This window comes from Giraffa tippelskirchi, chromosome 7 (genome assembly GCF_054371585.1).
Source record: "Giraffa tippelskirchi isolate mGirTip1 chromosome 7, T2T-mGirTip1v1.2.pri, whole genome shotgun sequence".
Lineage (NCBI taxonomy): Eukaryota > Metazoa > Chordata > Mammalia > Artiodactyla > Giraffidae > Giraffa > Giraffa tippelskirchi.
This window is the reverse complement of record NC_137281.1, coordinates 86,565,325-86,588,602: the sequence shown is the minus strand read 5'-3', so window position 1 is coordinate 86,588,602 and position 23,278 is coordinate 86,565,325. Positions and strand designations below refer to the sequence as shown.

General features: G+C 38.1%; 1 protein-coding gene across 4 annotated transcripts in view; it reads right to left on the bottom strand.

Moving 5' to 3' along the window:
* REC114 (REC114 meiotic recombination protein) overlaps positions 1-23,278 on the bottom strand; it is a 108,002-nt gene that overhangs the window by 13,875 nt on the left and 70,849 nt on the right. For 3 of the 4 annotated variants that reach the window (XM_081513614.1, XM_081513613.1, XM_081513615.1), the window contains exon 3: positions 5,254-5,337. The exons of the other annotated variant lie outside the window; for it this stretch is intronic. In XM_081513614.1, the coding sequence (XP_081369740.1) occupies positions 5,254-5,337 (84 nt within the window). The remainder of the gene's footprint in view (positions 1-5,253; positions 5,338-23,278) is intronic. 4 annotated transcript variants of the gene reach the window in all.

The following is a 23,278-nucleotide window of genomic DNA, read 5'->3' as shown; positions in this document are numbered from 1 at the left end:
CATAAGAAGGGCCGTGCCAAAGAATGTTCAAACTACTGCACAATTGTGCTCATTTCCCATGATAGCAAGGTAACGCTCAAAATCCTTCAAGTCAGGCTTCAGCAGTATGTGAACCAAGAACTCCCAGATGTACAAGCTAGATTTAGAAAAGGCAGAGGAACCAGAGATCAAATTGCCAACATCCACTAAGTCATAGAAGAAAGGACGCTAATTCCAGAAAAACATCTACTTCTGCTTCATTGACTACATTAAAGCCTTTGTGGGAATCAAAACAAACTGTGGAAAATTCTGAAAGAGCTGGGAATACCAGACCACGTTACCTGCCTCTTGAGAAACCTGTACACAGGTCAAGAGGCAACAGAACCAGACATGGAACAACTGGTTCAAAATTGGGAAAGGAGTATGCCAAGGCTGTATATTGTTACCCTGCTTATTTAACTTATACGCAAAGTACATCATGTGAAATGCTGGGCTGGATGAATCACAAGGTGGAATCAAGATTTCCAGAAGAAATATCAATAATCTCAGATATGCAGATGACATCATCTTAATGTCAGAAAGCAAAGAGGAACTAAAGAGCCACTTGATGAAGGTGAAAGAGGAGAACAAAAAAGCTGGCTCGAAACTCAACATTCAAAAAACGAGGATCATGGCATCCAGTCCCATCACTTCACAGCAAACAGGTGGAGAAAAAAATGGAAACAGTATTGATAAGACTTTATTTTCTTGGGTTCCAAAATCACTGCAGATGGTGACTGCAGCCATGAAGTTAAAAGACACTTGTTCCTTGGAAGAAAAACTATGACAGAACTAGACAGTGTATTAAAAAGTAGAGACATCAGACATCACTTTGCCGACACAGGCCCACATAGTTGAAGCTATGGTTTTTCCAGTAGTCATGTACAGATGTGAGAGTTGGACCATAAAGAATGCTGAGCACCAAAAAGTTGATGCTTTCGAACTGTGGTGCTGCAGGAGACTCTTGAGAGTCCCTTGGATAGCAAGGAGATCAAACCGTCTATCCTAGAGGAAATCAACCCTGAATATTCATTTGAAGGGCTGATACTGAAGCTGAATCTCAATACTTTGGCCACCTGATGAAAAGGGCCAACTCACTGGAAAAGACCCTAATGCTAGGAAAGATTGAGGGCAGGAGGAAAAGGGTGTGACAAAGGATGAGATAGTTGGATGGCATCGACTCAATGGACATGAATTCGAGCAAACTCCAGGAGATAGTGAAGGACAGGGAAGCCTGACATGCTGCAGTCCATGGGGTCACAAAGAGTTGGACACAACTTAGTGACTGAAGAACAACAACAAAAGTTGTAACTTATATGTTAAAGTGTTCCCACCCTCCTTCAGACTACTTAATTTTAAGTTCTTACAACTAATAGAAAACTCCTTGAAGAAACAAACGTTAAGGATAAGTGCTTGTCTCTTTACACTTATCTTCATGTATACACAAGAAAATGAGGCTTCACCTTCTGGGAAGCATTGGGCCCATTAAATACTGACTCACAAGTGTGAATGCCACCTCCATGCAGAGATCTTAAGCTGCAGGCTCTGTAGCTAATGTTACAGGGTATCAGCAACACGGAGACATGGGCCCAGTCAGCACCATGTAGGAAGACAGCCAGGGAGATGTGAGAATCCTCACAAACATGGCCATATCTTCCTGCTGGTTTTAGATTCATCACCCAGACCTGTAAGAAGTTTCCCATTATCACTAGGACCCCAACTGGAGCAGTTTACCTCACCACTAGCAGTGAATTCCTCTAAGCAGAAATTGGCAGTGGGGGAGTATGGAAAAAGGACTTCAACATTTTCTCTGATCCTTTGCTTTGAAACCAAGAGGTGATATTCAAGGCTGAGGCCAGAGGAAACCTTGAAAATATTCTTCAGTGAGTTACTGGAGGTGAGTCATGACAGTGGTTTAGGATTATTCCTTTGAATCAGTCTTTTCACATAAGGAATTACATGTTGACTGTTAGCCAATCAGCCAAGATCATTTTGATTACAATTATTGAAAAAAAAAAAGAAGCCCATATTACAAGTAGGCAGATCTTTTACAATCTACTTATTTCAGCCAAAGAGAAAAGAAACATAATCTTTATTGCCCCTTGAATTTAAGTTATGTTAAATTTCTGTTAAAGGAACATTTTATTTCTAAATACTTCTATTTATCAATTTACAGAAAAATGTTTGCTTTGCAATACTTGTTTAACTACAAGTTATCCAAGTCAAGAAACAAAAAAGTTGTGTACCCTTTGCCAAGTAAGGCAAAAATAACAATCTGTTGGCTCAGTATTAATATAGTGAAGGATTAAAAAAAGTGAAACAAATAATGATCTTGGTAGGAGTTAAAATTTAATATGTAATCCTGATAAAAGTTTTAGTAAATTATAGTTGAAGGAGTATCTCCCTAACATGGTAAAGAATATCCAATCAACAGCCAGAAATATTCTTAATGTCTACACACTTGTTCCCATTCAAGTCAGCAAGATGTCAAGGGTGACTGTATACCTGTCAAATTACAGTGTTCTGGAAGGTCTAGATAATCCAGTAAGGTGAGAAAAGTAGTAAGTATAAACTATGGAAGAAAATTATCATTGTTTGCAGATTATAAAATTACTTTCCTAGAAATTAAGTTATCAGAGCTAATAACAGTTTAGTAAGGAGGCTAAATTTAAAATAATTCAGAAAAAATCTAGTAATAGGCAGCTAGAAATATCTTTGGATAAAGAATACCATTCCAATAACAACAGGCAAGAGGATCCTAAACTTGAATATTTAAAAATCTACATATAAAGTATATGGTATATACACAAATAATCACTTTTAAAATTATATAACTACACAAAATACATGCATTTAACATGTAATCTCTATACACAGAGAGTCTAAAGATTTTGAAGAGGAAAATTAGGCAAAAGCAGTAGACGGTGATTCACAGAAGAAATACAGATGGCTGGCTAACAAACACACAAAAAAATATTCATTCTCACTAGTTACCAAAGAAATGCAAATTAAAGGAAGATGCTCATTTTTGTTTATCAAATTAGAAATTAGTTTTTAAATTATATCACCCCGTTGGAGAGAATTTGGACGAATAGGCATTTTTACAGATCGTTAGTGCTGTAGAAATAGGAACAACCTATCTGGGGGGCACATTTAGGAAATAAATGTTCATACTTCTAGTACTTTTATCTCAAGAACTCTGTAAATAAATCCTAATGAAAGTCAAAACATTTTTACAATAGTGAAAAATCAGGAATTTGTTAACCGGTTCATGGTGCATCCAAACAATAAAAATACTAGGCAGTCACGGAAAATCATGTTTCAAAGACTAACAAATGCCTTGGTATAATGTTCCAGATATAACGTTAAGTGAGGAAAGCAGGATACAAAGCCTTCTGTATACCACAATCCCCAAATTATAAATTATCTATATGGCAGACACTGTTCACTGCCATGAGGCAATCCATACCAGAGGCTGGAAAAGCCAAACATTCATTGGCTAATCTTGGCAGATCGGGATGACCACATTACACTGTTCTGGTCCCTGAGACAGAAGCAGATATCTTTCAGGGACTGTGGGAGGTAGAGGGCCTTACAGGGAACTTTATGCTTTCCTTATAAAAGGAATAGATGAAGCTGGTTTCCCATGAACGGAAATATGACAGAGCTGTAGTAGCCATTTTGAAAATGTGAAGGAGAGGCCAAGGGAATTGCAAAGGCATTGACTTTGGCACAGTGGAGCTGCTGAGCCAACTGCCAGCAACTGCCTGCTTCTGGCTTTTCTATTTAGTGAAAAAAATAACCCTTTATTTTGCAGGAGGGCCATTACACCTGGATTTTCAGTCACATGCATCTGAACATCATCCTGACTGATACAATATATATGCCTAGTAAAAACTTTAAAATGTTAATAATGATTATTTTTGAGCAGTCAAAGTATTTTCCCCTTTACAGTTATTATAAAAAAATTTAGTAACAGAAAAAAATTAAAACTCAAATATCAGACACATGGCATAGTATAACTTTTTAGAAGATACATACATTCATTCAACGTGACACTATCGATAGGAGTCAGGAGACCAATGGGTGGTCCAGTTTTCTGATAGCTAGTTGGCTACTGGCTTATGTTGAATTCAATCCCCTCACATGTAAAATGAAAACAGGGGCTCCTGAATGTTTTGAGTACGTGCTCCAGCCTCCTTTGGCAGTCAGATAAAGCCAGAGGACCCGTTCTCAGAACAATGTTTTTAATCACATAAAATATATGAGTTCAAAGGAAACCAATTATACTGAAGTATACTTAAATAATTTATCACACTATTAACACTAATTTATACTCTAATAAGATATATGCTTCCTTGTTAATGTACTCAATAAAAAGATCCAGCAGCAGGACTAACAACCACCATAACCTTGGGGTGTGATGAGCATAAATGACATTGAAGATACCTGAAACAGCTAAAAAGTGATATAAAGACATTTGATTTCTACTGGTGCAAATATGGTCTGATGCCAAGAGGCATCGTTGAAGGAAATTATAAATTTCAGTTAAAGGTCAGTGAAAATCCATGCAGTTCATGGACCCTCTGAATTTTCTGGGGATCCTCTGGAGTGGCTGGTGCTCTTGAAGACCTCTTTCAACTCTCAGTCTATGAGCCCAATAAAAATTAGGATCTTTTACCTGAGCTATCTAGTCAGTGAATGTTAACAGATTGGTTTTTACAGTTATTTCTGAAAGAAAATAATACAGGTGATTAGTTTTCATGTTGCTTTCATGAGGATCATACTTTATGTTTAATACAGCCAAGTAAGCAAATAAAAAAGAATTTTATTATTTAGTATTAAAGAGAGAACAATGAAAAGACATTCAGTGAAGCATCTGAAAACACACCCCTTTTAAAATCTAAATAGCAAGACAAACAATGATGTAACTCCACCTTCTCCCAATTTGTGCTGGGAGATGGAGAATGGTCGCAGAGCTCTGTCAGACAGGTATTGACAGATCGATCAAAGCCCTGGTTCTTCAGCAACATCCCCTTATTAACTATGCTTCTGCCTCTCGATAGTCCTGGTTTCATGTTTTGCTCAAGATGCAAACCTCTCTTAAACAAATGTGTTCTTCCCGGTACCATTTCACCTGCAAAGAGAAGCTCCTGCACCCACTCCCATACACACTTAGCAGACGAGAAGTGTATGAACAGTTGCTTAAAAACAGTTGGCCACACAGAATCTTACCTTTACTGTTGTTCCAAACAACAGACAATCCATGCGTCTTACAATCTTCAACCAGTTCTTGCTACCAATGAGTGAAAACCCCTCCTGAAACAAAATAATTAAGCAAAATTAGCAACAGAAGCAAAAGAGACATGAAGAATAGCTGTGATGCTGCTCCTTCCTATTATAAAGTTGTCTATTTAGTTATTCTATAACTTAAGCACAATAGAAATGACTCAGTATCACCAACTGCCAAGAATGGCCCTTCCAATGAGTCCCAGTATCTCAGTGCCCTTCCTGAGTCATGATCAACATTAACAGTCTCAGCCTATATTGCTTTTCTTAACATTTTCATATTGAAAATCAACAAACTATTAAAGACAGCAAATGCCTATAGTCATATTTGCTATAAAATACAATGTTACGCCTCTAGGATTTGGCAAAATATGAGTTTATAATTCCTGGAAGCCAAAGGTTTCTATTATACTAATTCATTAAGTTATCTGCCACATCCCCAACTATATAGTGAGATTTCTCTTTATGAGAATCTTATTTTCAAGTTCCTATGAATGGAAAAATGGAAGCAATTTGGTTTTGGATGCTGAATATCTAGTTCTTCATTTCAATCTGAAAAAACAAAAAAGGCAAAGAGAGCAGTAGAGGGAGGGCACATAAATCTCAAGGGAGGGACAACTGCTGGATCCTAAAGGTGTAAAGATAAACTTCTATAGCTTACTAATAATGTAAATAAGTGGACTGCCTAATGATTATGGCCGCTCATGAGAAGTGCTTAGCATTTAGTACTAACAACTCACTCAGGGAACTGATAAGCTGACAGTATACAAAATTGTGCAACTGCATTTGCCTTACAATGTTAGTCCACCACAGCCAGTGGGGGCGCTGGAGGGATGTGAGATGTCTACAGCTCTTTATAAAAGAGTTTTCTGAACTCTCATCAAAACTCTCTTCCTAGATTTGAATAATGATGAAAGCTACAACCTGCAAAGAAATTTGTTGTTCAGGAAAACTGTGGGTTAATTTCTTGACTTTTTTTAAAAAAAAGAAAAAAAAAGAGACCATTCTAAAATGTTGATTCTAAGAATTCTATCATTAATAGGAGTCTTTTTTTTTTAATGAAAAAACAAGTCAGGCAAACCATTTGTGCTTTCTTTTTAAAACTCTCTCAGAATCAGCAAAAAGAAACATATTCATTATTATCCCCAACATGTAGAAACTGTTGTTTAAAATGGAAGTATGTGGGAAACTGGTGCACACACACATTGCAAGGAGGAGTGCAAACTGGTACAGTTTGGAGGACAATATGGTGCTATCGGAACTCTTTAACCCAGCAACCTCTGCTGGACTGAGGATTCCCTTCACAGATCAACTTGCACATATGAAGTGATGCATGGAGAGGGTTAAGCATCTCCATATTTTTAATGGTAAAAGATTGGAAACAACTCAAGTATACATCGACAGTGGAGTGGTTAAATAAAGTATGATACTCTATGCAATGAAATACTATACAACTGTAAAAAAAAACCATGATGCTCTATATCCGTGCTGACCAGTAGAAGTATAATTTGAACCACCTATGTAATTTTAAACTGTCTACTAGCTACATTTTAAAGGCAAAAATAAACTGGTAAAATTTTAGTATTTAATTTAATACATCAAAATGCCGTAGGGAATGGCAACCCACTCCAGTATTCTTGGCCTGGAGAATCCCATGCACAGAGGAGCCTGGTAGGCTACAGTCCATGGGGTCATAAAGAGTCAGACATGACTGAGCGACTACTATATCAAAACATGATCAACAGGCAAACACTGTAAAACATTATTAAGATAGTTTATGTTCTTTTTTGGTACTAAGTCTTTGAAATCCAGTGTGTGATTCACACTTACACCACATCTCAGTTGAGATGCTGTATTTTAAATGGTTAACGTGAAATGAAATCCTACCAAATCAACAGAGTTCAGTGGGAAAATATTTTACACTGCTTTAATTTTTAAACCCAAATTTTAAATAAAAGTTAAAATTCTGTTTTTCAGTTGCACCAGTCACATTTCAAGTGCTCAGTAGCCACGGATGGCCTACAGCTCCCTTCCCGGACAGTGCAGGTCTTTATGTATCGATCTGTGAGGTACACTGTTCTGCTGAAAAGCAAGCTACAGAACAATGTGCATGATGTGATATCTTTGTATAAGGAAAGGAGGGAACATACAAGGTATATTCTTATTATCTGCTTGTATTTACATTTTAAAAAGGCTTCCCTGGTGACTCAGTGGTAAAGAATCTGCCTGCCAACACAGGAGTCTGGATTTAATCCCTGAGTCAGGGAGAAGGAAACGGCAACCTACTGCAGTATTCTTACCTGGAAAATTCCAGGGACAGAAAAGGCTGGTGGGCTACCATCCGTGGGATCGCAAAAGAGTCAGTCACAACTTAGTGACTAAACAATAACAACAACATTTTAAAAACTGGAAGGATTAGTACACAAGAGACTAATAAAAATCATTATCTGTAGGGAGTGAGTGAACAGGACGGATGGAGCAGAGGTTGAAGTAAGATTTTTCACTATTTATCTTTTTATATTGTTTTGATTTTTCAACCACATTAAGCCTCATATGCATGCATGTGGGAATATTTGGGTAAACAAGAATTCCCATTCCAATATGGCATAAACTCAAGGAAGAGATGAAAGCAGGACCTAAATAAATCCGTCTATGGGAACTCGGTACCATCTTTACAACTATTCTGTAAATCCAAAGCTATTCTAGAATAAAAAGTTTATTACAAAATAAATGAGCGGTTCTTGACCCTGGCCTGACTTCCTCTAGTCCTCTGACTTCCTACCTCTAGTCCACTGTGGGTCCCCTGAGACTTCACTTGGCTAGCTCACAGATCCCTCCATGTCAACCTGGCCAGATTGGGCGAGTTTTCTCCACAGACGCTGCCATTCCCATATGCGGCTGCCTCCATGTATGGCATCACACATCCCAGTCAGTCACCACCCGTAGTGATCAACCTGGCATCCCCCTGGGCTCCTTTCCTCACTCCCTCAACACCAGTCAATCCCCAGGTCTCAGAGAGCCAATTCCCAAACAGCTTTTTCATCCCATCACCCTCCTAACTTACACTGTCACTGCTGCATCAGGCTGCTCCTCACACATTGATTTTGTTGTAGAGCTTGTTCCTGAAGTGGCCTTCCTTTTTCACTGGTCTTTAAAAACCCCACTTTATCCCAACCAAACCCCACAAGGCAAAGCTGGCTGACTTCTCAGAATTCTATGCTCTCTCAGGATCTTGTACTTATCATGCTATATTGTAATTAGTTACATTTCTTTGTCCCTGTTAAGAATGAGGAGGAATCCCCAGGCAGTGCAAGGCAGGTTCTAGAATGCGTCTTATTACCCCTTGAATCCTTGGGAACTATCATAATGTTTAGCAAATGTCACGAGATTAGCTCCTGCCGCCCTCAGTTCAGGACTCTGGAGTGGCTGTGCCGGAACAGGCGCGGCCTTCCTCCCTGACAACACCTTTGAGATGCACCATTTTATGGCTCTTACTCTTCAACTGAGCCAAACCACCTTCCTTACAGCTTCACCATCTCTTTCCTCTGCCTCTTCTCCCCGACTTTTTACCAAGCTAATCTCTAACCACTGTTCATTTCACCCTAACCCAAATCTCAACTGGGTAACCCTATTACACTTTCCAATAGCACCGTACTTTTTTCTTTCATAGCATTTATCAGTTTGTGTGTGTGTGTTGATTGTTTAACGTCTATTTTTTCACTAGACTATTAGCCCAGACAGGCAGGGGCTACGATTATTTTGCTTACTATTATACATATAACGGGCAACCTTGGTGGCTCAGTGGTAAAGAATATGCCTGCCATGGCAGGAGACTTGGGTTCAATCCCTGGGTCGGGAAGATCCCCTGAAGAAGAAAATGGCAACCCACTCCAGTATTCTTGCCTGGAGAATCCCATGGACAGAGGAGCCTGGAGGGTTACAGTCCATGGGGTTGCAAAGAATTAGACATGACTTAGTAATTAAACAATGACAATAACAATACATACAACACTCATTATAATCTTTGACACTTAAAGATGCTTCAGCAAGTTTTAGTGAATGAAAGAATGAAATTTCATGAAAATCAACAAAATATTTCATGCCAATGTAATTTCTTGGGAATGAGATCCACAAATTTATTACCTGTCCAATGATACAGAACATCTTGCTTTTTTTAATTTTTATTTACACTTCATCTTATTCAAGATTCAGAAAGAGCTTTTTCATCCTAATGTTTTGGGATTTAGTAAAAAGAAGTCTGTATACCTAACCACTTGTCAATTATACATTCCTACATTTTAATAGTTGATCTCCTTATCTTTGAAAATCCACCTCCTGGAATCTCCTTTAAGGAGATGGCTCCTCTGTGCCACCTTTTCTAACTTTCTCGGTTAAGTGACTTGCTCTGTGCTCCCACAGCACACTGTACCTGCTGCTACTGAAACACACACCGTCTCTGAGCTCCTGCTATGGCCAGCCACTGTGCTAGGGTTTAAAAAAGACACAGAAGCTGCCAAAAAGGAAGGGAGAATGCATCACACTCACCCAGGGAGCTTCCCCCCCTGGGGCCTGGGATGCTGTCCCCCCACCCAGCCAAAAATCACCGCCTAAGGAACCCACTGTTAACTGAAGAGTCTGCCAAATGCCCTGAAAGTGCTGGGGTAGAAAAACGGTTTGGATAACTAAAATGTGGAAATGAAGTTCATAATTTATAATACTTGAAAGTCAACGCCTGAGGCTTTCTTTATATAAAAGTGCGGTGTGGATAATGGGAAGGAAGAGAAGAGGAATACTCTAGGAAATACCAAATTTACTATAAGACAAAAACAACAGAAGCCAATATCAAGAACTCCAGTCTAGGATAGAGGAGTGTGGAAGCTTAGAGGAGTGAGACTTTCTAGTGAAGAACGGTCAGCAGTGTCAGGTGATGTCCATGGATAGAGTAAAAATAAGGGCTAAAAATCTGCGCTGAAAGCAGCAGTCAGGAGGTGCTGTGCACTATAATATCTGTGTACCCGTCTGTCATTCTGTCCCTCCCCTTCTAGTCCCCCTTTATCGAAAACTCCAAAGAACATTCATCTTTGTATCTGTTGAATAAAAAAGGAATGCCAATCGCTGACACCCCCTGTTTCCTCCAGTCATACTTTGACACATCCCCTCATGCTGTCCAGCTCTGCGGTCTCCTTGAGGTGCAGCGGCCAGAACACCACACGACGCCAAGTGGGGTCACACCGCACTTTTATATAAAGAGAGCCTCAGGCGTTGACTTTCAAGTATTATAAATTATGAACTTCATTTCCAGATTTTAGTTATCCATGTTCTCCTTGGTCCCTGTCATTATAAGTAAGAGTTTCAAGTTACTATAAACCAAAATGAAGCCAACGAAGTAAGAGACAAAAGGACCTAAATAAACAAATGCAGAGATTAGATGTAGACAATCTAACGTCCAAGCCAGGTGGGAAAAACTACCTGTGTCCTCACCCTAACCAAGCCTGTTTCCCTTGGTGTTGATACTGTCATTGACCAGTTTCTCTAGTGCTTTAGAAACCTCTCAGGTCTGACTTCACCTACTAGTTTGAGCAAGCAAGCCAAAAGGGTATCATAGTGGTCACTGGCATTTAGCTAGGTAAATTAGCTTTAAAACCATGCTAGATATGATTATAAGGGCCCTAAAGAAAACACAGCATTTAACTTTTATGGAAATAACAAGAGAAAGTGCTCACATTTGCTACAAATACCCTGACTGAAAGGAAAAGAGCACAGAAGAATATGGTTACAAAAATAACTTGATGACTAACTGACAATTCACAACACGAGTGAGTGCCCAAGCCCAGGGTACCAAAAGGTACCATGAATGTAAAGCATTGAGGTGCCAGGTGACTTATTTGAAAAATAGACTCTGACTTAACCATCATGATTGTTTTTCTGACTCCCTTTCCTTGGAGCTCAGGGTTTGTGAGGTTTAAATTACACTGAAAACAGGAAAGAAAATATCTATGATAAAGGAGCTGCTACAGAATATGAAGGTGATGTGCAGAATGAAGAAAGAAAGTAAAAGAATTGGATTTTTTAATCTTAAAATGTCAACAATCACAACCAATTGCTATTTACTAAGCAAATAAAGAACCAAAAAGTAAGTAACAAGAAAAATATAGTTGGTATGAGGACAGATTTTGATCTTAGATTTGAATATGGACATTTTTCACTACACTGAGAAATATACAATATTGTACTTGGAGAAGAAATAATTTTCTTACTTGGAAAGAACTACACCACACTTACCATGAAGATGAACACCACCCTATCTCAGTTCAAACTAACACATCCATTCAATAACCTGCCTCAATTTAGAGTTATATTTTTCTGATTTGTAAGAGGTATATAAACAATTTGGGTTCATGCTGAAATACTGGCTGTTTTGAAGGTGTAAGATAAATAAATATTAATGAAAAATGTCAACAAAACAAAGACTACATTTTAGAATGCTTAACATCTAGAAATCACAATATGCCATGAAAAGTCACAATTTGTTCCAAAAATATTTATTAAGGATCTAACATGTGCCAGGTTATGTACCAGATTCTATGATTCAAAGTCAAATAACACATGGCCCCCGCCCTCAGGGACCAATAGTTTGAGGAAAACAATCAAACCAACCATTCAGCAGTAACAAACAAAACAAACATGGCAAGTCCATGTTTCTGCAGAAGCACAGAAAAGAGGCATTAGATTATGAGGTCCAGAGGAAATAACCCCTTAAGCGATTTTTAAGAAACTTTTATTTTGAAATAATTTATTTTTAAGTTTGCAAAATAGATTTTCAAACATTTATGACAGTACAGAAAACAGTATAATGAACTACCATGCGCCCATCTTTCAGTCACAATTTTCATAATATGGTCAATCTTATTTCACAACTTCATAATATCATTAATGTCTTTATCATTGTTCACATTTCTGATTTTATTTTACACTGCTTCACTTTTTTGAATAGGGGTCCAAATATGATCTACATACTATGACAATTAATATGTCTTGTAAATCTGGTAAACTACTGGTTCTTTCTTTCATCTCTTTTTTTTTCTCCTTTTCTTTCCTTTTTTAAAGAAATAGGGTTGTTGTTTTTTTCTTACTGTAAAGGGCCAGTGAGTAAATATTTTAGGTTTTGTGGAATCTGTAGTCTCTGTTACAAGTATTTAAGTCTATGGCTGCCCTCTGTAGCATGAGAACAGCCATAGCAGATGAGCATGACAGTGTTTCAACAAAACTTTATTTGTGGACATTGGGATTTGAATTTCATATAATTTTCACATCTTACACAATATTATTCTTTTGTTTTTTTCCAACCATTTAAATAATGTAAAGACTGTTATCTCACAAGTCACACACACACACACACACACACACAGACACACACACACAAAACCAGACAGTGAGGCAGGTCTGTCCCATGGGCCATACTTTGCTGATCCCTACTCTAGAGTTATCCTTGATAACTTTTGTAATTGTATCCTTATTGTTTTTTAATAGATACCTCTGTCTCATAATTCTTATAGACTGGTAATCAGATCAAGAAGCTTGATCAGTTCAGGTTTTATTTTTTTCCCTTAGAGTCTGTACCTACTTCCTACGTGGTCATGAGTGATTGCACAGAAATTTCTTTTTGGCCTTTTTTGGCGAAGTTAGCAGCCATTGATCATCTCTGCCAAGACCCACTGATTTCATCAGTGGTTGCAAAACAATGTTTCAGTTTTTTCATTCATTTTTTTTCTTTTTAAAATATATTTATTTTTGGTTTTGGCTGTGCTGGGTCTTCATGGCTACGTGCAGGCTTTCTCTAGTTGCAGCAAGTGGGGGTTACTCTCCGGTTGCAGTATGTGGGCTTCTCACTGCGGTGGCTTCTCTTGGTGCAGAGCACAGGCTCTAGGATGCACAGGCTCAGGAGTTGTTGCACACAGGCTCAGTTGCCTCATGGCATGTGGGATCCTTCGGGACCAAGGGTCAAACCGGTGTTCCCCTGCATTGCAAGGCAAATTCTTAACCACTGGACCATCAGGGAAGCCCCTCATTCATTCTTCATTTATGAGCTAAAATACATCTATAAAGGGAAAGTGTTTCATCAACTAATTTGTTACTCTAGGTAAAAATAGGAAACAGGATAAATGCTTGATTTTTTTCTTATATTTGCCAGCTTTCAAAATAATGAGGTGGTTCCCTAGTACACTCCAATGGTGACAATGAGAGTATTTTTTTGAAGTATAATATGAAACTCACAAATTAAAATGCATTTGCTGTTTCAATCCATTGCAGTTATTGATCCTCCTTGGTTAGTGAGAACCTTCTCAAGTTGACTTCTGAATTCTGAAAAGCCTTTACTAATCTCAAAGCATCAGAAGCTCGGCTGATTCCTTGTTACTTCCTGTACGGAAGATGAAATCACACAGGTCTTCAGCTGTCAGTGATTTAGCCTCATATACTCATATTCTGAGGGTCAAAGAAATGCCTTGTCTTCTGGTTATGTTGTAGATGTCATTCATGGGTAACTGGCTTTGCCTTCCTATTTCATTTATTTTTATGGAGAGATCTGAGAAGATTCAGGGCTTCCATGGTGGTTCAGATGGTAAAGAATCTGTCTGCAACGCAGGAAACCTAGGTTTGATCCCTGGGTTGGGAAGATTCCCCTGGAGAAGAGAATGGCTACCCACTCTAGTATTCTTGCCTAGAAAACGCCATGGGCAGAGGAGCCTGGTGGGCTACACAGTCCATGGGGTCACAAAGAATTGGATACAACTAAGCGACTAACACTTTGAGAAGATTCAAAAGCTATGATGCCATTTCTGGCCAAGAAGGAATATGAGAGTCAAAAATTATACTTCTGTCATAAATAACTAGAAACCCGGACAAACTACTGGTAACAACTGTGGTCAGACAATGGAAAGCAGGTAGTGCAGGACTGTGATACTTGATAAAAAGGTAACGAAGTGAGCCCTAAACAAAGGGAGGGATATACATGTTCATAGACTAGATTATGATAGTGTTAAGATTTAACTCTCTCCAAGGTGACATATAGACTTAAGGAAATCCCAGTTAAAACCTTGTAGAAATTTATAGATCTGACTCTAAAATTCATATGAACAGCAAAAGACCTAGAATAAGCTTGAAAATGGCAAACTGAAAGATTTACACCACTAGTTTCAAGAGCACTATAAAATTAGGATAATCAAGACAGTATGGTTTTGGCATAAGAATAGGCATGTTATGTCACTGAACAGACTCCAGAAACAGACCCTTACATACATGGGCAATTAACTTCAATAAAAGTGCCACATTAGTTCAATGAAGAAAGTATAGTCTTTTAAACAAATAGTATTGGGACAACTAAATTATTCATATGGGGGAAAAAACCCTTGACCCTTACCTCACACCATGTATAAAAATTAACTGAAACTAAATTCAGGCCTAATAAATAAATTATAGGCAAAGATTTCTTTTATAGGACACCATGAGGCAACATTTCATAAACTGAACTGAAAAATTTAAATCTTTAGCTCTTCCAAAGACAATATTAAGAAGATGAAAAAGTAAGGCAAAAAGTAAGCCACAGTATGGGAGAAAATGTTCACAGTACATACATCAGATAAAATTCTTAAAATTCAGAATATATATATTTTAAAAACCTCTGACAGAATATCCAGAGAAAAACTGTAATTCAAAAAGACATATGCACCCCAATGTTCACAGCAGCACTATTTACAATAGCCAGGACATGGAAGCAACCTACATGTCCATCAGTAGAGGAATGGATAAAGAAAGTGTGGTACATACACACAATGGAATATTACTCAGCCATAAAATGGTATGAGACTGGGTTATTTGTAGAGACATGAATGAACCTAGAAAGTGTCATACGGAGTGAAGTAAATCAGAAAGACTAAAACAAATATATATTAATACATATATGTCAAATCTAGAAAAATGGTATAGATGATTTTATTTGCAAAGCAGAAACAGAGACACAGACGTAGAGAACAAATATATGGATACCAAGGGGGAGAAGGGGGCGGGAAGAATTGGGAGATTGAGACTTAACACATATACACTATTGATACTATGTATAAAATAACCAATGCTGCTGCTGCTAAGTCACTTCAGTCGTGTCCGACTCTGTGTGACCCCATAGACGGCAGCCCACTAGGCTCCCCCGTCTCTGGGATTCTCCAGGCAAGAGCACTGGAGTGGGCTGCCATTGCCTTCTCCAAAACAACCAACGAGAACACACTGTATAGCACAGGGAACGCTACGTAATGTTCTGTGGGGACCTGAATGGGAAGCAAGTCCAAAAGGGAGGAGATATATGTATACCTGCGGTTGATTTGTTCTGCTGTACAGTAGAAACTAACACAACACTGTAAAGCAACTATACTCCAAAAAAAATTAATTTAAAAAATAATGAAAACTTCTGACAAACAACTCAATAGGTAAAATGTAAAACTGATAAAAAGGTGACAAATGAAGTGTTATCTTTTGATCATTCTAATACAAAAGAGGAGGTATTAATGGCTAATAAATACCTTAAAATATACTCAACATTCATTATCAGAGAAACGTAAATTAAAATCACAATGAGATACCATTACAAACCCAACAGGTAAGCTAAAATTAAAAAGATTAACAATACCAAGTGTTGCCTAGGATAAGAAGCATCTGGAATACTCATGCATTGCTGGTCAGTTTATAACGGTACACAACTACTTTGGAAAACAATTTGGCAGTTTCTTATAAAGTATAAAACATACTTACCATACTATCCAGCAATTTCACTCTTAGGAATTTTCCCAAGGAAAATGGAAATACATATCTACACAAAATCTTATACACCAAAAAAAAAAAAGGAAACTTGTACAGTAACGTTTATGATAGCTTTATTCATAAAAGCCTCAAATTAGAAACAACTCAAATATCCAGGAACATGTAATTGGATAATCTATAGAATATTCATAAGATGGAATACAACTATGCAATAAGAGAGAATGAGCTACAATAACATGGGTGAATCTCAAAAATGTACTAAGTGAAAAAAGCCAGACACATAAAAGTTCGTATTATATGATTCTGATTATATGAAACTCTAGAAAATACAAATTTAATCTGTATTTTCTACAGAAAGCAGATAGGTCAGTAATTATCTAGGATTAGATGTAGGGGATATTTACAGAAAAGTTTTCTCAAGGGTCATTAAAAAAGTTCTACATATTGACTGTGGAGGTAGAAGTTATCCAAATGCCTTTTATTGTATATAAGGGGAGGGGAGACTGTGCCGCCAACATCTTCCCAGGATCCTGGGCTGACTTCTGAAGGATAAGTCTAAATTACTGGATTAAGAAGAGACAGTACAACACGAGCAAGAAATAACTTAGGATTCAGGAAGTACAAACTGTTCCATACATGGCTGAAGGAATGTGTGCATAGATAACAACACTAGGATAGGAGGCTGAGAAGACAGGTAGTCTTTGAAAGGGCCTTTTCTGTTAGGTCAAAAAGTTTATATCTATCAAAATATTCATATAATTCTTCTAGTTTCTGTCAATATGGTGAAATACATTGATTTTTTAAAATATTAAGCTATCCTTGCATACTTGAAAAAACCTACTTTTGGCTGGTGCACTGGGATGTCCCTGGGGGATGGATGGGAAGGGAGGTGGGAGGGGGGTTCTGGATGAGGAACACATGTGAGCCCGTGGATGATTCATGTTGATGTTTCACAAAAACCACTACAATATTGTAAAGTAATTAGCCTCCAATTAAAATAAATAATTAATTTTTTAAAGAAAAAACCTACTTTGTTGTAACATATTATCCTTTTTATGTATTCAATTTGCTAATGTTACATTCAAGACTTTTACATTCATAAAAAGGTAAGAGAGATTCTTCTACAATATTTCTTTCTCTGTAAATTATTCTTTTGATATCTTTCTTATAAGAAAAGTTAGGAACTTCCTTCTTCTGTTATCTGCAAGAGTTTGTGCGAGACTAGTATTGGTTCTTCCTTAAATGTCTGAAAGAATTCGCCAGACAAATTATGGGCCTTGAGGTTTTCTTCATGGGAAGGTCTTAAATAATGGAATTTGTTTTCTTAATAAATATTGTTTTACTTAGATTGTCTATTCTTTTTTTCTGTTTTGTTAAGTTGTATTTTTCAAGGAATTTGTACATTTCATCCAAACAACCAAATTGCATGATATAAAGATGTTAAAAGTATCTTCTTTCAATTTCTTTAATGTTTAATGCTCTTCAAGTGGTATCCCCCTTTTAATTCTTAATATTACATTTCTTTGTTTAAAAATCAGTCTTTGTTAGGGTTCATCAATTTTGTTAATCTTTTCAAAGCACTTATTTTTGGCTTTGTTGGTTATTTTTCTATATTTGCTTTCTAATTCATTGATTTTTACTCTGTTTCTTCCCTTCTGTTTTCTTTACACTTGATGTGCTCTTTTTCCATCATTTAAGCTCTAAGTTTAAATCACTGATTTTCATTCTTTCATCTTTTCTTATCATGGAGATTAGATGTGATAAACAACATGCCTGAAGAACTATGGACAGAGGTTCATGATATTGTGCAGGAGGCAGTGATGAAGACCATCCCCAAGAAAAAGAAATGCAAAAAAGCAAAATGGTTGTCTGAGGAGGCCTTGCAAATAGCTATGAAAAGAAGAGAAGCAAAAGGCAAAGGAGAAAAGGAAAGATATACCCATTTGAGTGCAGAGTTCCAAAGAATAGCCAGGAGAGATAAGAAAGCCTTCCTCAGCGATCAATGCAAAGAAACAGAGGAAAACAACACAATGGGAAAGACTAGAGCTCTCTTCATGAAAATTAGAGATACCAAGGGAACATTGCATGCAAAAATGGGCACAATGAAGGACAGAAATGGAACGGACCTAACAGAAGCAGAAGATATTAAGAATAGGTGGCAAGAATACACAGAACTATACAAAAAAGATCTTCATGACCCAGATAACCACGATGGTGTGATCACTCACCTAGAGTCAGACATCCTGGAGTGCGAAGTCAAGTGGGCCTTAGGAAACTTCACTATGAACAAAGCTAGCGGAGGTGATGAAATTCCAGTTGAGCTATTTCAAATCCTAAAAGATGATGCTGTGAAAATGCTGCACTTGGTATGCAAGCAAATTTGGAAAACTCAGCAATGGCCACAGGACTAGAAAAGGTCAGTTTTCATTCTAATCCCAAAGAAAGGCAATGCAACTACCCGCCCAATTGCACTCATCTCATACACTAGTAAAGTACTGCTCAAAATTCTTCAGGCCAGGCTTCAGCAATATGTGAACCGTGAACTTGCACATGTTCAAGCTGGATTTATAAAAGGCAGAGGAACTAGAGATCAAATTGCCAACATCCACTGGATCATAGAAAAAGCAAGAGAGTTCCAGAAAAACATCTACTTCTGATTCATTGACTACGCTAAAGATCTTGACTGTGTGGATCACAACAAACTGTGGAAAATTCTTTAAGAGATGGGAATACCAGACCACCTGACCTGCCTCCTAAGAAATCTGTATGCAGGTCAAGAAGCAACAGTTAGAACCAGACATGGAACAATGGACTGGTTCCAAATCGGGAAAGGAGTACATCAAAGCTGTATACTGTCACCCTGCTTATTTAACTTATGTGCAGAGTACCTCATGCAAAATGCCAGGCTGGATGAAGCACAAGCTGGAATCAAGATTGCCAGGAGAAATATCAATAACCTCAGATATGCAGGTGATTATCACCCTTATGGCAGAAAGCGAAGAAGAACTAAACAGGCCCTTGATGAAAGTGAAAGAAGAGAGTGAAAAAGCTGGCTTAAAGCTCAACATTCAAAAAACAAAGATCATGGCATCCAGTCCCATCACTTCATGGCAAATAGATGAGGAAACAATGGAAACAGTGACAGACTATTTTCTTGGGCTCCAAAATGACCACAGATGGTGACTGCAACCATGAAATTAAAAGATGCTTGCTCTTTGGAAGAAAAGCTATGATCAACCTAGACAGCATAATAAAAAAGCAAAGACATTAACTTGCCAACAAAGATCCATACAGTCAAAGCTATGGTTTTTCCAGTTGTCATGTTTGGATGTGAGAATTAGACTATAAAGAAAGCTGAGCATCGAAGAATTGATGCTTTTGAACTCTGGTGTTGGAGAAGACTCTTGAGAGTCCCTTGGACAGAAAGGAGATGCTGAAGCTGAACCTCCAATACTTTGGCCACCTAATTCGAAGAGCTGACTCACTAGAAAAGACCTTGATGCTGGGAAAGATTGAAGGCAGGAGGAGAAGGGGGTGACAGAGGATAATATGGTTAGATGGCATCATTGAATTGATGGACATGAGTCTGAGCAAGCTCCAGGTGTTGGTGATGGACAGGGAAGCCTGGCTTGCTGCAGTCCACGGGGTCACAAAGAGTTGCACAGGACTGAGCAACTGAACTAACTAACTGACTAATTACAGAGAGTTGGGCCAAAAAGAAGGCTAAGCGCTGAAGAACTGATGCTTTCAAACTGTGGTGCTGGAGAAGACTCTTCTTGAGAGTCCCTTGGACAGCAAGGAGATCAAACCAGGCAATCCTAAAGGAAATCAATCCTGAATATTCATTAGAAGGACTGATGCTGAAGCTCCAATACTTTGGCCAACTGATGTGAAGAACTGACTCCTTTAGAAAAGACCCTGATGCTGGGAAAGACTGAAGGCAGGAGGAGAAGGGGATGACAGAGGGTGAGATGGTTGGATGGCATCATCGACTCAATGGACATGAGTTTGAGCAAGCTCCAGGAGATAGTGAAGGACAGGGAAGCATGGCGTGTTGCATTCTATGGCGTCACCGAGTTGGACATAACTGAGCGACTGAACAACAATATACTTTTATAATGACTACAAAATGTCCTCTAAGCACTCCTTAGACTAACAAATACTTGACTTTGGCACTTATATTATACATACTTTAAAATGTGCATTCAATCATTTTGGGTACAGTGTTGTATGTATGTTGACTAGGTCAAGACTGTTCATTGTTTTATCCTCTAGTGCTTACTGACTTTTGTCTGCTCTACTATTTACTATTAAGAGAGGTGTATTAAAATTTCCCACCAAGACTGGATTTGTCTACCTTAAGTATTTTTTTTGTATGTTAAAAAATTTTTAAAGTTTATCCCAGTCATTTACCTCTGCTAAGAAGACTTTCTTTATACCTTGGCCCATCCCCAAAGAAATACCGATCCTCTGTGTTTCTATACCTTGTGCACACTATTGCTGCAGCAAATACCACTCTGTCCTAGGTAGCTTTCCAGTCTATGAGTCCCTTGAGAGCAAGGGCCATATGCACACTTCTATCTCTTAGCTCAAGAATAACATTCAAATGCTTGAAGAGGGTCAAAAGGTACAAATTTCTAATAAAACAAGTCATGAAGATGTAATATATACCACGGTAACTATAGTTAATAATATTCTATAGCATATTTGAAAGTTGCTAAGATAGTAGATCTTGAAAGTTTGCATCAGAAGAAAAAATAATTTAACTATGTAAGATGACAGATGCTAACCAGATTATTGTGGTGATCATTTCTTAGTATATACAAACATCAAATCAGTATGTCATACACCTGAAACTAATAAAATGTTATTGCTATTTACACCTCAATAAAAGTAAAATTTTAAAAAGAGTGATATTCAGTAGGCATTTATTGCTGAATGAATAAAAATGTCCAATGACATAAGAAGCCATGGATTGATTTCTTATAAACAAATATAATGATGAATTACAAACTCCCGGGAACTAGATTAGAAGTACTCTTTTAAAAGGTAGTTAAAGATAACACATAACACAACTGAACTATGTAAGGTTAGGAAAATAAGGGTAAGTGGATCATACAAATCTATCAAAGCCATTGCAAAGTAAAACTACCATTTGGTTCAGAGGTATATCCAGCACAAAATGGAACGAGGTGGTAGTGGTGGCGTGCTATGTGCAGCTTCTGATAAACTGAACCCCTAACATTTCCATGGCTTTGGCTATATGCACCAATCCTTACTGCAAAATGTAATAGACTAGTCCTTAAGGAAATCTATATAGTTTGCTGAATTAGTCAATATGTCTTTAAAATTTTTTTAATTGTGATAAAAAATACATAAAACTTAACCATCACAATCATTTTTAAGTGTATGGTCAAGTGGTACCAAGTATATTCACACTGTTGTACAACATATCCCCAGAACTTTCTCATCTTATAAAACTGAAATTCTGCACCCTTTAAACAATAGATCCTCATTTCCCCCCTCCCCTGGGAAACCACCATTTTCCTTTCTGTCTCCATAAATTTGACTACCCTGAGGACCTCACAGAAGTGGAATCATATAGTGTTTGCCTTATTGGGACAGGCGTGTATCACTTAGCATAATGTTTGAGGTTCATTCCTGTTGTAGCATGTGTCAGACTTCCCTTCCTTTCTAAGAATGAATATTATTCCATTGTCAGATACACCACATTTTTGTTTATCCATTCATTTGTTGATGGATACACAGATTGCTTCTACCTTCTGCCTATCTACTGTGAATAATGATGATACAACATGGGTGCACAAATATCTCTGAGACCCCCTGCTTTCAATTCTTTCAGATATATACCCAGAAGTGGAATTGCTGGGTCATAGGTTGTTGCTGTTGCTGTTGTTCAGTCGCTCAGTCGTGTCCAACTCTTTATGACACCATGGGCTGCAGCACTCCCTCCAGGCTTTCCTGTCCTTCACCATCTCCCAGAGCTTGCTCAAACTCAAGTCCATCAAGTCAGTAATATCCTCCAACCATCTCATCCTCTATCGTCCCCTTCTTCTGCCTTCAATCTTTCCCAGCATCAGGGTCCTTTCTAATGAGTCAGCTCTTCGAATTAGGTGGCCAAAGTATTAGAGGTTCAGCTTCAGCATCAGTCCTTCTAATGAATATTCAGGATTGATTTCCTTTAGGATTGACTGGTTTGATCTCCTTGCAGTCCAAGGGACTCTCAAGAGTCTTCTCCAACACCACAGTTCAAAGGCATGAATTCTTTGGCGTTCAACCTTTTTTATGGTCCAACTCTCACATTTAGACACGACTACTGGAAAAAACATAGCTTTGAGTCATACATACAGACCTTTGTCAGTTAAGTAGTATCTCTGCTTTTTAATATGCTGTGTAGGTTTGTCATAGCTTTTCTTCAAGGAGCAAGCGTCTTTTAATTTCATGGCTGTAGTCACCATTTTACAACCCCACTAACAGTGCACCAGGGTTCCAATTTCTCCAAGTCCTCATAAACATTTATTATTTTCTGTTTGTTGTTTTATAGTGGTCATCCTGACTTATGTGAGGTGATTGTCCTCATGGTTTTGATCTGCATTTCTCTAGTGACTGGTGATATTAAGCATCTACTCAAATACTTGCTGAAGATTATAGTTATTATTCAGCTTTCCAAATGGGTAGCAGTACATGGCGCAAAAACAATTACCTTTCTCTAGCCATAAGACAGAGAAGGCAATGGCACCCCACTCCAGTACTCTTGCCTGGAAAACCCCATGGACGGAGGAGCCTGGTAGGCTACCTGGAGGACCCTGGTAGCCGTGGGTCGCTAAGAGTCGGACATGACTGAGCGACTTCACTTTCACTTTTCACTTTCATGCACTGGAGAAGGAAATGGGAACCCACTCTAGTGTTCTTGCCTGGAGAATTCCAGGGACGGCGGAGTCTGGTGGGCTGCCGTCTTATGGGGTCGCACACTGAAGCGACTTAGCAGCAGCAGCAGCAGCAGCAGCCATAAGAACCAGACCCAGGGGCTCTTTCTATAAGTTATAGTAACAGAGAGATCTAGTCATCCTTTCTGCTGAAAAGTTGCCTACAAAATACACTGCAGAAGCGGGTATTCCAATATATTGAGCCAAAGGCTTAT